The following is a 15,208-nucleotide window of genomic DNA, read 5'->3' as shown; positions in this document are numbered from 1 at the left end:
CCGCTTGCCGTGCGGTAGCAGAAAGAACGGTCTATGACTTGGGTGGCTGGAGTCTTTGAACTTTTTAGGGCCTTCCTCTGACACCGACTGGTATGTCACTATTGCCCTTTCTTATAAGCAATATTGTGCTACTATTTTTATTGACTTGGCCAAAGTTTTTGATACAGTAGACCATTCCATTCTTGTGGGCCGGCTAAGGAGTATCGGTGTCTCTGAGGAGTCTTTGGCCTGGTTTTAAATATGAATTTGTTCTTAACTGACTTGCCTAGTTAAATAAAGGTTTTTAAATAAATGTTTGTTTATTTTTTAAATCAGTCTACTCAGTGACACCCACAGAACACAACTGTGAAGTGATTAAACAAATATTAGCATAATAGCTCATATTGCGGGACTCTGAAACCACTGTGAAATGAGACACATTAATCATACCAGTCAACCTAAGTTAACTGAAGCTAAGGTACACATTTCTAAATGGATGACTGATTCTTGCTTCCATTTAAATATCGACAAGACTGTTTGTATGTACTTCTCTAAGAAAGCCATTGATTCTTCACAACCAGCTGTTGTTGTTAATGTGGGGAATCTGAAAGTTGTGTCTAACTTCAGGTATTTCGGCGTCATTTTGGACTCCAACTTGACATGTAAGAAACATGTGAAGGAGGTGGTTAACACAGTCACGTTTGTATTGTCCAACTTTAGGTTTATAAGACCTTACCTTCCTCTAGAGGCCGCCAAACTATATATGCATGCTATTATCTTCTCACATCTGAGATATTGCCTGATGCTGGTCACAAGCAGGAGCTGCTATTCTGAAACCAATTGAATCACTCTACAAACAAACACAAGATTTTTGATAACAAACCAAACAGTTACCACCATTTTCACATCATTCACAAACATAATTGATTCCATCTGGATAGCTTTAAGCGGTATGTAGATGCTTGTCACCTCCAGGATAACAAGGGCAGTAACTAGAGGGGATTGTGTTGTCCCTTTTCGACATAGTAAATTCAGTCAATCGGCATTCTCTGTTAGAGCTGCAATATACTGGAATGCAATGCCCATGGACTTGAAAAGCTGCACTGATTATTGTACTTTTACATTTCAATTGAAACCATAGCTCAAATCTATCCAAACCTGTACACATGAGTTATCTGTGGTTCCTCATATCTAAGACGACAGTTGATTCGGTTTTTTTTTTATTACAAATAACTTGTTAGATTTACATATTAATGGATGTAATGTATTTGTATTTTGTATTGTTTTAATGAGAATTTGTATTGTGGCTGTGTAATTGCCCTTACCTGCCCTGGGACTATGGGTGCAAATGAGCTTTAGGCTAACCTCGGCACATTTACATGGCTGTTGCATTATTGTAATATTGATGTTGATTAATGTGCCAGTCGCTTGCTACTGAAAAGAGGAGCGACCTAGGTATGTGTGTGCTTTGGGGCATTCTTCTTACCGAACCAAATGACCTTTGCTTTGGAGGTGTTCAGGACAAGGTTAAGGCTTGTTAAGAGAACTTCTTGGACACCAAGAAAGATTTGTGGTAGAGCATTTAACACAAAATCCGGGGAGGGGCAAGCTGAGTATAAGACTGTATCATCTGCATATAAATGGATGACAGAGCTTCCTACTGCCTGAGCTATTTTGTTGATGTAAATTGAGAAGAGCGTGGGGCCTAGGATCGAACCTTGGGGTACTCCCTTGGTGACAGGCAGTGGCTGAGACAGCAGATGTTCTGACTTTTCTCTGGGTTTAGAAACTATGTGCTCTCATTGACCTTCATACAAAAACTCCTTGCTTGGTGGGCAAAACAACAACAAAAACACCACCTGCTGGACAGATTTTCCACTGAGTTGGGCCTCTCTCTTTACCTCTTCCTCTCTGGTTCAAGCCACACTAGCCAGATGAAACTAGCGAGCTGCTTACAATGTTAGCTTGTGGCAACAGGGCTAGGTAGCTGGCTAGTTTGTTTAGTTCCTTATCTAGCTAGCTAGCTAGTTATTTTCTTGACAATAGAACAACAATTGGCTGCCTAGCTAGCTAATACTTAGTCACAGATTCCTAAATCATTGCTAAGAATATTGAAAATGATTGCAGTTTCTGGTCATTGTTTTCAGGCTGGTTCTATTGGTGCTAGCTAGGTACCAAGCTAAAGCAAGCTAGCTACCCCAGAAGTTGCTAATAACATCTGGATCAAAAATATTTGCGAGTGAATAACTGCAAACCAAAGTCAACACTAGTAGGGAGACAGCCTACCTCCAGTTTCCATACTGTCATCAATGTTGACAAAATACGTTTTTTATGTCTAGCTAGGCTGAATCAGGTGCAATTGCTTGGGATGTGTCTGGCAGGCATTAGCAGTAGGGACTCTCAAAGCAGAAGGATTAGCATCTTTTCTCCCCTACCTCTGGGATGGTTGCATGTCGGGGAGAATGTTGGACTACCTACTGGTAGCTAACATTTTTGATCCGTCTCGTTTGATCCTAGTCTTATTTCAAATGCTCACACAGACGTTTTTCCATTCAGTCGAACAAATAGTGGCTTATTACCAACGCGGTATTGTAAACACATAGTGGCCGGTGAGTGTGCTTGTTTGAAGAATGTCGGCCAAAATCTATATTTGTGCTTCTTCAAAAGAGCTTGGACAGCACATCTGGAATCCCCTGTCTGCCTTGAAATTTCTACCTGGGAGAGACCTTGCCGATGCAGTTTAACTACCTTGTGTCTTGTTGCTGTGCTCAGTCTTGCCATGGTGTATGATTTTTTTTTTTGGACACTAAACTGTCTTCAGCAACCTCAACTTGTTATCTGAGTTTGGCTGTTCCTCACCCAGTTTTATTCCTCCTACACAGCTGTTTCTCTTTCAGTTAATGATTGTGTTTCAACCTCCATATTGAATTGATGATCATTAGCACCTGTTTGGTATAATTGTTAAATCATACACCTGACTATATGCCTACAAAATCCCTGACTTTGTGCAAGTGTACCTACAAGAATTGACGCTATTTTGAAGGCAAAGGGTGGTTACACCAAATATGGATTTGATTTAGATTTGTCTTCTGTTCACTCATTTTGCATTTAGTTCATTGATAAATATAATCTATTACCTTGTCTATTTTTGAAGGCATTCTTACAGCCTTTTTTCACACCTGCCTAAAACTTTTGGACAGCACTGTACATAAAATGTACTTAAGGTTTATTCAAAGTATATTTGTTTTGCTCTTTATCTAATATACTAAGACTAAGTCCACATTCCCCCCCCCCCCCCCGCCAATTTAAATAATTGTAAGTGTATTTAATATACTTAAATGCTAATCAAATACAAATTAAATTGACATTCAATGCATTAAATGTATTTAAAATTGTTCCAATTTAGATCATTTTAAAAATACTTAAATATGTTAATAAAGTATGATGTAAGTATATTTTAAAAAAAATTATGTTCGCTTGGGTAGGTCTCCCTTCTGACTAAAACATTATATGTGTGTGTGATAATGTTAGTCTAGTGCAGGGTTGTGAGCTCATGTCACATCCTGACCAGTAAAAGGGGTTATTTGTAATTGTAGTTTGGTCAGGGCGTGGCAGGGGGTGATGGTTTTGTGTGTTTCGGTGTTTTTGGTTTATGTTCTATATTTTCTATTTCTATGTGTATATCTAGTTTTCTATTTCTATGTTGGGTTTTTGGCAATGACCTCCAATTAGAGGCAGCTGGTTGCCGTCGCTCTAATTGGAGGCCATATTTAGTTGGGTTTGTTTTCACTTGTGTTTTGTGGGTGGTTATCTTCTGTATAGCCTGTGTGCCTTATGGAACTGTTTCGTCGTTTTGTTATTTTTGTTTAAGTGTTCACGTTACTTCCATAAATTAAGAAGATGAACACTTTACCCGCTGCGCCTTGGTCCAATCCTTACGACTCATATGACAGCTCATTATAACTATATACTGTACTTGTAGTGTTGCACGGTATACAGATACCACTCACCTGCTTCTCTCAGCATCCCATACCAGCCCCACTAACCTGCTTCTCTCCGTCAGCTCTTTACGCACGTCCATTTCTCCATCAGTTAAAAAAATATATAATTTAGCCGTTTAGGCCGAGCGGAGATGCAGATCCTGATGAGTCTTCTGTTGTTAGATTTGTACATTTGTTACAGCTTGCAAAGCAAGCAATGTTGATACGTTGTATCATTTCATCGCCTGTTATAATCAAGAACACATACCTGTCTGAGTAGACAAGTGCAAGTTCACTGTCATGCAGACTCTGAATGGCAGAGAGTGAAAATGGAGCACCGCTTCGCGACAGGCATGCTTGCAGCTTTACAGCAAAGAAAACGGCTTGTCTCTAGCCTAAATGGAGACACCTTTTTTCTTTCTATCGGGATTCGCTCACATTTTATATAATCTATAGGGTTATAAAATTGCAAACAGATAGGCCTATATGTGAAAAAAGATAGAAACCACTCCTTATAAATAACATTGTGTAGACATACAGTTAGACTTATTTCTCTTGAAGCAACCAAACATATGATAAATGTGATTACTTATTTCTATAGTGATTGGATTTTCTTGAGGTTTGTTTCTTGTGGTCTGTTTATATCTCAGCAGACCAGATCCTTAATAATACTCACCTCATAAAAACGAATTATTAGTCGATTACACCTACAGTAGTACTGATGCATAGTACTAGGGATCCCAAGTGGCACAGCAGTCTAAGGCACTGCATCTCAATGCAAAAGGTGTCACTACAGTACCTTGTTCGAATCCAGGCTGCATCACATCTGTGATTCGGAGTCCCATAGGTGTTTGAATGGCACAGGGTTGTACATTGCAAATCAAATTTCAAATCAAATGTATTTTTATAGCCCTTCTTACATCAGCTGATATATCAAAGTGCAGTACAGAAACCCAGCCTAAAACCCCAAACAGCAAGCAATGCAGGTGTAGAAGCACGGTGGCTAGGAAAAACTCCCTAAAAAGGCCAGAACCTAGGAAGAAACCTAGAGAGGAACCAGGCTATGAGGGGTGGCCAGTCCTCTTCTGGCTGTGCCGGGTGGAGATTATAACAGAACATGGCCAAGATGTTCAAATGTTCATAAATGACCAGCATGGTCAAATAATAGTAATCACAGTGAACAGGTCAGGGTTCCATAGCCGCAGGCAGAACAGTTGAAACTGGAGCAGCAGCACGGCCAGGTGGACTGGGGACAACAAGGAGTCATCATGCCAGGTAGTCCTGAGGCATGGTCCTAGGGCTCAGGTTCTCCGAGAGAGAGAAAGAGAGAATTAGAGAGAGCATACTTAAATTCACGCAGGACACCGGTTAAGACAGGAGAAATACTCCAGATATAACAGACTGACCCTAGCCCCCCGACACATAAACTACTGCAGCATAAATACTGGAGGCTGAGACAGGAGGGGTCAGGAGACACTGTGGCCCCATCCGATGATACCCCCGGACAGGGCCAAACAGGCAGGATATAACCCCACTCACTTTGCCAAAGCACAGCCCCCACACCACTAGAGGGATATCTTCAACCACCAACTTACCATCCTGAGACAAGGCAAAGATCTCCGCTACGGCACAACCCAAGGGGGGGCGCCAACCCAGACAGGAAGACCACGTCAGTGACTCAACCCACTCAAGTGACGCACCCCTCCTAGGGACGGCATGGAAGAGCACCAGTAAGCCAGTGACTCAGCCCCTGTAATAGGGTTAGAGGCAGAGAATCCCAGTGGATAAATAAGAATGTGTTCTTAACTGACTTGCCTAGTTAAATAAAGGTTAAAATAATTGTACCGACACTCACTCCGCAGTAGTTGGGAAAGGTATGGGGGCTGGACACGCAACGACCCAGACCCTGCTGCTGTCAGAGATCACACATACTGACTCAGGGTAGCAGGGGAACGGGTAGGAGACTCAGACAATGATAATGATGTTTCTAATACCTCTATAATGAATTGCTGTGCTGTAAACATATGCTTGAAAAATAATACAAGTAAAAATGAAACAGGATATAACCAGTATCCCCACAAGGAAAGATGACAATGGTGACGATGACGATGATAGTAGTTCAGCTAACTCTGTCAGACGGAGAGGGGAGAGGTGACAGAGGATGTGGTTAACATCAGCTGAAAAATAGTAGGCCAGGTAGTGTGTGTGTGTGTGTGTGTGTCTCTCTTTCTCGCTCTCTCTTTCCATCTCTCTTACACCTCTTCTCATCTCAAAGTCTTGGTCTGAGTACACAGGAAGTGGAGTTGATGGGCAAAGGCTATAATTGACTATATAGTTTAGAGAGCAATAGTGATCAAATCGTCGAAATGGAACGCACCTATCTTCTACCCTGTGAGTCCCTTAATTGTTTGATTTCAGCTTTAATTTGAGGGTATTTTCATCCATATCGGTTAAACCGTTTAGCGTTTAGAAATTACAGCAGTTTTTGTACGTAGTCCCCCTATATTTTTTTTTGGGGGGGGGGGGGGGGGGGGGTGTTGGTAGGTCAGCTTTAATATTGCAGATTTCCAATCCCCCATATATACAGTACCCAGCCAAATGTTTGGACACACCTGCTCATTCAAGTGTTTTTCCAAAAAAGGGTTAAACAAAACAAAATAGATGTTATATTTGAGATTCTTCAAAGTAGCCGCTCTTTGCCTTGATGAATTCAAGGCACTCTTAACCAGCATGGCTAACACAGAATTCCGCAGCGATACGCCATCTCATCTGGTTTGCGCTTAGTGGGACTATCATTTGTTTTTCAACAGGACAATGACCCAAAACACACCTCCAGGCTGTGTAAGGGCTAATTTACCAAGGAGTGTGATGGAGTGCTGTATCAGCTGACCTGGCCTCCACAATCACCCGACCTCAACCCAATTGAGATGGTTTGGGATGAGTTGGACCGCAGAGTGAAGGAAAAGCAGCCAACAAGTGCTCAGAATATGTGATAACTCCTTCAAGACTGTTGGAAAAGCATTCCTCATGAAGCTGGTTGAGAGAATTCCAAGAGTGTGCAAAGCTGTCATCAAGGCAAAGGGTGGCTACTTTGAAGAATCTCAAATATAAAATATATTTTGATTTGTTTACTACATGATTCCATATGTGTTATTTCATACAATGTAGAAAATAGTAAAAATAAAGAAAAACCCTTGAATGAGTAGGTGTGTCCAAACTTTTGACTGGTACTGTATATATATATATTTTTCATATTTTATAACATATTTTCCTTTACTATTTCCCCCTAACCCTACCTCCCCTCCCCTAATTGGAGTAAACTAATGTACAACAATACTTAGGCTTCTACTTCCAGCTTATACATACTATATTTTTTACGGACATGGTACACGGACAGGGTACATTTCATATTAGTTTTATATCTATTTTTAAAGTCCTAACCTCCCCTGTTATTGTAATGGAGCGAGGTTAACATGTTTTGTGGGTACGATATTTGTGAGTCTGTAACTTTCTCACTCATCGTTATTCACGATTTATTCAGGACTATCCGTAATCATGGTAACATACACATTAATGTAGAAGTGTTTAGAAACATATTCTATTTACAATAAAAGTGACAAAAAATTACACGATACATTATTTGCCATTCATTTCTATTGGGCACATAATAATCTGAAACACAAGCCAAACAAACAGCAAATGCATCCAACAAGTTTGTAGAGTCACAAGCTTGACTTACAGTAATCATTGTGTGCTTGGAATATGGGACCAAATACTAAACTTTGGACTACTTTAATACACATGCACTGAGTGTACAAAACATTAAGAACATCTGCTCTTTCCATGACATACTGGCCAGGTGGCTGAATTCAGCTGAAAGCCATGATCCCTTATTGATGTCACCTGTTAAATCCACTTCAATCAGTGTAGATGAAGGGGAGGATGAATGGGCAAGATTAAAGATTTAAGTGCCTTTGAACGGGGTATGGTAGTAGGTGCCAGGCGCACCGATTTGTGTCAAGAACTGCAATGCTGCTGGGTTTTTCACGCTCAACAGTTTGCCCTGTGTATCAAGATTTGTCCACCACCCAAAGGACACCCAGCCAACTTGACACAACTGTGGGAAGCATTGGAGTTAACATGGGCCAGTTCAATATTAGGAAGGTATTCTTAATGTTTGGTATACTCAGTGAATACAGTGTAAGTGAATTTGTCCTAATGCTTTTGGTCCCCTAAAATGTAAAACAAAAAGTGCTGTAAACGTGCTGTAAACGGTTCGCCTGATATGGATGAAAATACCCTGAAATTAAAGCTGAAAGTCTGCACTTTAAACTCATAGTCACTGTATTATTTCATTGTATTATTTCTCAATAATTACGGGGGGGGCACAGCATATGGTTTAATATCCAGTGCTTGATTTTAGCAGGCGCTCACCGGAACTGAGTACTGGCACCTCAAACGTTTTACTGCTTGAGTTCCTGCAGCTTTATAGAATATTTGCTCAAAAGTACTGTGCAGTTCCTGCACCTATAAACAGTACAGGTACCAAAAATGACCATCGGCACCTATTTTAGTTCAAGTCAAGCACTGTTAATATCTATATGGTTTAATATATGTATGGTTTAATATATGTTTGGTTTAACATATGTATTGTTTAATATCTGTGTGGTTTAATATCTGTATGGTTTAATAACTGGGTGGTTTAATATCTGCATGGTTTAATATCTGTATGGTTTAATACAGTATCTGTATGGTTTAATATGAGTATACATCATGTGTCATGGTGATAGTTCTCTCTCTGTGTGTTTCAGTGCTGTTGACTGCACTGGTATACTCTAGCCTCGGTCACAGGGGAGGTGAGTACATTTCTGTTTATTCATCACAACTGCTCTATTTTCACCTCCCTTTTCTCCTCCACTTCTCTCTCTCTCTCTCTCTCTCTCTCTCTTCCTTCTCATTTTATTGCCTCCATCTTAAAGCCAATTTATGCTTGATCCGAAAATGTGGTCAGTGGATTCGTATGGAGTGTGTGACGCAATTGCTGAACCTCCAGACGCATGCTGAGGCCAAATTGAGCTCCGTACCTCATCGCTGTGCGCCTCTCAAATGTTGTAACAATGTGGAGGGATCCATATAGGTCCACATTGACATGATTGGTTGACAGTAGGTGGGGGCGGGAGATCCAGTATAAACACAAACTCACCTTCTTGACAAACTTCCTTCACAACGACTCTGCGCTGGTCGGCGAAGCTCAATAAGTATGAAAGTCCTGACGTCTGCCGAGGCTCCATCGCAGTAAATGCTGTACGGCCACTTCAGACGTCGGATTGACCATGCAGAGCCTTTTATTAAATTCACGTATTGTGTTTGATCATGTTAGTACAGGCCCCAAATGTATCAAGTGTTTCAGAGTAGAAGTGATGATCTATGTTCAGGCCCCCCCTGTCCATGTAATCTTATTCATTATGAACTAAAAGACAAAACTGGTCCCAGGTCAGCACACGTACTCTGACACGCTTGATACGACTTTTACCCCAGTAGTCTTTTGTGTTTTCCTGGCTTGTGGTTTGGCGGTCTGGGGGTTTTTGAGACCCTGCTGCCTCTATAGCGAGTGTATCCCAAATGTACATAGTGCACTACTTTAGACCAGAGCCCTATGGGCCTTGGTCAAATGTAGTGCACACATAGGGAATAGGGTGCCATTTAGAGCGCAGCTCATAGAAACTCTGTTTGGTCTCACTTCTCATGAAGCAATTGCCACTGCAGAAGACACCCACCACAGAAGCAATGATTAGGGCCTACAGACAGATCTCAGTTCAATTTGAGTCTGTCTCTCTGAGCTGTGAGGTTTAGAGGAGTTCTACTGGATGGAAACTGTAGAGATACACATTAAAAAACACATTCAGAATTGTAATATATATAACAATTTAATCTTATGTACAATGTGTCTGTCTGTCCGCCCTTCTGTCCGTTTCTCTCGCTCTCTCTCGCTCTCTCTCGCTCTCTCTCTCTCTCTCGCTCTCTCTCGCTCTCTCTCGCTCTCTCTCGCTCTCTCTCGCTCTCTCTCGCTCTCAGGTCGGTCTCCTTCAGCCTCTCTGAGCATCAGTCCCGACAGATCTCAGTTCCTTCAATATATGTCTTTCTCTCTGAGCTGTGAGGCTCAGGGGAGTTCTACTGGATGGAGACTGAAGAGATACACAGCGACTGTGAAACAGTCAGAGTCTGGAGTCGACTGGGGGTTCAATCAATCCAACTACGTCATCAAGACAGCCAAAACATCAGACAGTGGAGTGTACTGGTGTGAGTCTGGGTCTGGAGAACACAGCAATGCTGTCAACATCACAGTACATGGTACGTCCAGATAGATACACAATAAACTAGAACCTACATAATCAACTGGCGGACTGCGGAACAGATCCGGACCCAGAATGGGGTCAATACAGACCGCAGGTCCCAAAACAAAAGGACCCAATTTTTTACATGGTCGGGCTTCGGCCCCTGGTATCATATAAACACACATAAGACATGGAAAAGTTAATAGAATTGCAGGAAAGTCGCTTTAAAACAGAAACAGAAAATCACTGCACATTTTCTCTCTGCCAACACGAGGGGTATGAACAATTTAAGTTCGCATGGGTTGTGAGGTGGGGGTTTGTTACAATGCCATTATCCATCTGGACCTTTACTGGACATTATCCATCTGGACATCATCCATTATCCATCTGGACATTATCCATGATCCATCTGGACCTTATCCATTATCCATCTGGACCGTATCCATTATCCATCTGGACCTTTGCTGGACATTATCCATCTTGACATCGTCCATTATCCATCTGGACATTATCCATCTGGACATCATCCATTATCCATCTGGACATCATCCATTATCCATCTGGACATTATCCATCTGGACATCATCCATTATCCATCTGGACATTATCCATCTGGACATCATCCATTATCCATCTGGACATCATCCATTATCCATCTGGACATCTGGACATTATCCATCTGGACATCATCCATTATCTATCTGGACATTATCCATCTGGACATCATCCACTATCCATCTGGACCTTTGCCACCTAGGAAATGTGTGTGAAGGGACCTTCTCAAATAGTACCTGAGTACCCCTGGACTAGAACCTTCAAACTCAACACAGGACCTCGAAGCCAGTTCCACTGTATTTTTTTCATTTTCCCCCTCTGATCAGGGACTGATTTAGACCTGGAACACCAGGTGTGTGCAATTAATTATCGGGTAGAACAGAAAACCAGCAGGCTCCGGACCTCGTAGGGTAAGAGTTGAATAGCCCTGGACTAGAAGCTATCACTATACCATTGTCTGTAAATTATGTTACATTATTATTTTATTTTGATTATCTGATGATGTTATAATTGTCCTGCTTACAGGTGGTGCTGTGATCTTAGAGAGCCCCGCCCTTCCTGTGACTGAGGATGATTCTGTGACTCTACGCTGCAAATATCAGGCAACTCCATCTGAACTCACAGCTGATTTCTACAAAGATGGATCCCTCATCAGGACTGAGACGACAGGACAGATGACCATCCCTGCAGTATCCAAGTCAGATGAAGGGCTCTACAAGTGTAACAACTCTGAAGGAGAATCACCAGTGAGCTGGATGACTGTGACAGGTGAGTAAAATAAAATCACATGCAGAATTATAATATTTTTTAAAAATCATATATTTCTTATTCTGGTTTAGTTAATATAAATGGGAAGCCATTCTGTACGTTTGTATGTGCAATGTGTCCTGTCTTTCTCTCCCTCTCTCCCTCTCTCTCAGGTTGGTCTTCAGCCTCCCTGAGTATCAGTCCCGACAGATCTCAGTTCCTTGAATATAAGTCTGTCTCTCTGAGCTGTGAGGTTCAGGTGAGCTCTGCTAGATGGAGACTGAAGAGGTACACAGTGACTGGAGTCGACTGGGGGTTCAATCACGGTTCCAAATACGTCATCAAGACAGCCAAAACATCAGACAGTGGAGTGTACTGGTGTGAGTCTCGGTCTGGACAATGCAGCAATGCTGTCAACATCACAGTACATGGTACGTCCACCGACAATCTTTACATTAGTGTTTATTGCCTTTGCAGTACATACATTACCGTATTATTTTAGGTCAAATAGCTCATCCAGTTTTTTATCAATCCATTCCTGGGGTACCCAAAGGGTGTGCACATTTTTGTTCCAGCCCAACACTAACAGAACTGATACAACCAATCTAGGGCTTGGTGCTTGCTTAATTAGTTAAATCGTTGTGTTTTGCAGGACTAGAGAAAAAAAATTGCACACCCCAGGGGTTCCCCAGCAATGGATTGATAAACACTGACTAACCTTTCATTCATACAGGTGGTGCTGTGATCCTGGAGAGCCCCGCCCTTCCTGTAACTGAAGGAGATTCTGTGACTCTGCGCTGCAGACATGAAGACAAGAAAACGAAGGACACGTCCTCAAACTTCACAGCTGATTTCTACAAAGATGGATCCCTCATCAGGACTGAGACGACAGGACAGATGACCATCCCTGCAGTATCCAAGTCAGATGAAGGGCTCTACAAGTGTAACAACTCTGAAGGAGAATCACCAGAGAGCTGGATGACTGTGACAGGTGTGTGTGTGTGTGTGCGTGTGCGTGCATAGAAGTATTTTTAAATTGTATAATTCTCTTTCTAGGCCCAGGGCCAGTGCGGTCCAAGTCTCTGTCCAGGCTGCTGTGTAGTCTACTGGTGGTGTCTCTTTACCTGCTGGTGACCATCGTACTGCTGGTGAAATGCCGTAGACGACGGGCTCAAGGTGAGGACCCTCAACCATGTTATGGTGTATACATTTACAATTTGTAACAGCCTTCAATTGTGACTCATGAGTGTTGACAACTGTTGCTTGCATTGAACTATGCTTTAAAGTGTTGATAACTAGCTCTGAGTCATGTTGTAAAGTGTTGATAACTGTAGCTCTGATTGAACCATGTTGTAAAGTGTTGATAACTAGCTCTGATTGAACCATGTTGTAAAGTGTTGATAACTAGCTCTCATTCAAACCTGCTGTAAAGTGTTGATAACTAGCTCTGATTAAACCATTTTGTAAAGTGTTGATAACTAGTTCTGATTGAACCATGTTGTAAAGTGTTGATAACTAGCTCTGATTGAACCATGTTGTAAAGTGTTGATAACTAGCTCTGATTGAACCATGTTGTAAAGTTTTGATAACTAGCTCTGATTGAACCATGTTGTAAAGTGTTGATAACTAGCTCTGATTGAACCATGTTGTAAAGTGTTGATAACTAGCTCTGATTGAACCATGTTGTAAAGTTTTGATAACTATGTTTAGGGGAAATCAGGGTACCCAGGAAGACACGCGAAGACCAACCAGGTGACAGTCTCTACCTTTCAACCATAAAAATGATTTAGCACAGGTGTTCTAAACCGAATGTGGAACTGGTTTAATGTGGCTGAGGTCAACACCACTCAGGTGAGTTTCTCTATCCTACACCATTACTGAACATAGGTAACACTGAATGCAGGTTAGTCCAATCAGCCACTCTTTCAACTCCTGCTATTTATGCCTTCAACGGCTTGGGACTGTGTGTGCTGCACAATAGCTGTTGCATACATACAGAGTTGACTATGCAATAAGCAATAAGGCCCGAGGAGGTGTGGTACAGTATATGGCCAATATACCACGGCTAAGGGCTGTTCTGCCTTTAGCCGTAGCCTTATTGCTATTATAAACTAGTTACCAACGTAATTACAGTAGTTCAAATAAATGTTTTGTCATACCCATGGTATACCGTCTGATATACCACAGCTGTCAGCCAATCAGCATTCAGGGCTCGAACCACCCAGTTTAGAATTGTTATTAATTGTATATGAAAGTATACACAGTGTTTGAGGAAATATGATTTGAGTATTTTATGAAATATAATGTCACAGACATGTCCCCTTCTGTTGAGCAGGTCAGCATGTTGAAGAGTGAGCTCACCGGATCACCATAACAACCATCAGAATGGAACGCACGGACTTCTAATCTGGAACTGTGAAACATTGTTATTTCTTAGCTTTTAGCTTTGCATGCTGGTACAATCGTGCCATGTTATAAAATGTGATTTATTAACTATATTCTTTTTTTTTGTTTACTCTATCTTTATGACATGTATGCAAAATAATTTCTATGTTTTAATAAATGTTTTATGGGGAATTAGTAGATTTTGTGTTATCTAGATTTTTATCTGGATTAATCTATATCATTTTCTTGGTGTACTTAGTGTTAATTCAGGTGCTGATGATATTATAATCAATCAATTGTAAATGTCCTCATTTTTCATCGCTATACACACAAGATGGATGACCTATCCTTGTTTAGAGGTTATTGTTACTAAACACAGATTTAGTGTACAGTACTTTGATGTAGACATATTATTAACGTTCCGGTACTTAAACAATGTTTATTTCAATCTGTCTAGAGTAGAAAACAAAAACAAGTGAAGATATCTTTGTTGTTGTTAAGCAATAACTAATGATGCATTTCTTCAGCAAACCCATGTTTTGTACATTTTCTTTCATTTTGGTTACATATGGCATACAAATGTAATGCACCTGGGGAATCCGAATGTCTTTTGAACATCCTGCTAGGTTCATCCTCTCTGAGCATGAGTTATAGGGAAGAGGTGAATGCAGCCACCACTCTTGCCCATGGCATGTAATGGTGCCTCTCTGTGAAAGTGCAAACACCTACAGTACATGATGCACACTACAGGGAGAAAGGTAACAGAACACAGCCTACCAGTGACTGTCACGCACTGACCTGAGAGAGACGTTTTATTTCTCTATTTTGTTAGGTCAGGGTGTGGGGTGGGTATTCTATGTGTTGTATTTCTTTGTTTTGGCCTAGTATGGTTTCCAATCAGTGGCAGCTGTCTATCGTTGTCTCTGATTGGGAATCATACTTCGGCAGCCCTTTTTCCCTCCTTCAGTGTGGGATCTTATTTTTGTACAGCTCAGTTTAGCCTGCAGAACGTGACGTTCGTTTTCTGTTTATTGTTTTGATTTAGTGTTCTGAGTTCAAATAAATGTATCATGAGCACTCACCACGCTGCACCTTGGTCTCCTCATTACGACGATCGTCACAGTGACTGATGATGAGGCAGGAGTTATTACATGGAGTATAGCTCCTTCTGCTGGAGAAAAGTTAGACTTGAAAGTCAACTTTTTATTTAACTAGGCAAGTCAGTTA

At 41.3% G+C, this 15,208-nt stretch overlaps 1 protein-coding gene across 1 annotated transcript; it reads left to right on the top strand.

The window, feature by feature from the left end:
• Window positions 1-6,212: 6,212 nt before the first annotated feature.
• LOC145860900 (high affinity immunoglobulin gamma Fc receptor I-like) lies at window positions 6,213-15,062 on the top strand. Its single transcript, XM_082962019.1, has 8 exons — window positions 6,213-6,350; window positions 8,771-8,815; window positions 10,035-10,310; window positions 11,375-11,617; window positions 11,770-12,027; window positions 12,330-12,772; window positions 13,307-13,348; window positions 13,932-15,062. The coding sequence occupies exons 1-6, from the start codon at window positions 6,326-6,328 to the stop codon at window positions 12,617-12,619; spliced, it is 1,137 nt and encodes a 378-aa protein (XP_082818145.1). The 5' UTR covers window positions 6,213-6,325; the 3' UTR covers window positions 12,620-12,772; window positions 13,307-13,348; window positions 13,932-15,062.
• The last annotated feature ends 146 nt before the right edge of the window (window positions 15,063-15,208 follow it).

Source organism: Salmo salar, chromosome 15, assembly GCF_965601325.2.
Source record: "Salmo salar chromosome 15, fSalSal1, whole genome shotgun sequence".
In the NCBI taxonomy this organism is placed as follows: Eukaryota; Metazoa; Chordata; class Actinopteri; order Salmoniformes; family Salmonidae; genus Salmo; species Salmo salar.
Note: the sequence above shows the minus strand (reverse complement) of the source record. Positions and strands in the feature narration are given on the sequence as shown.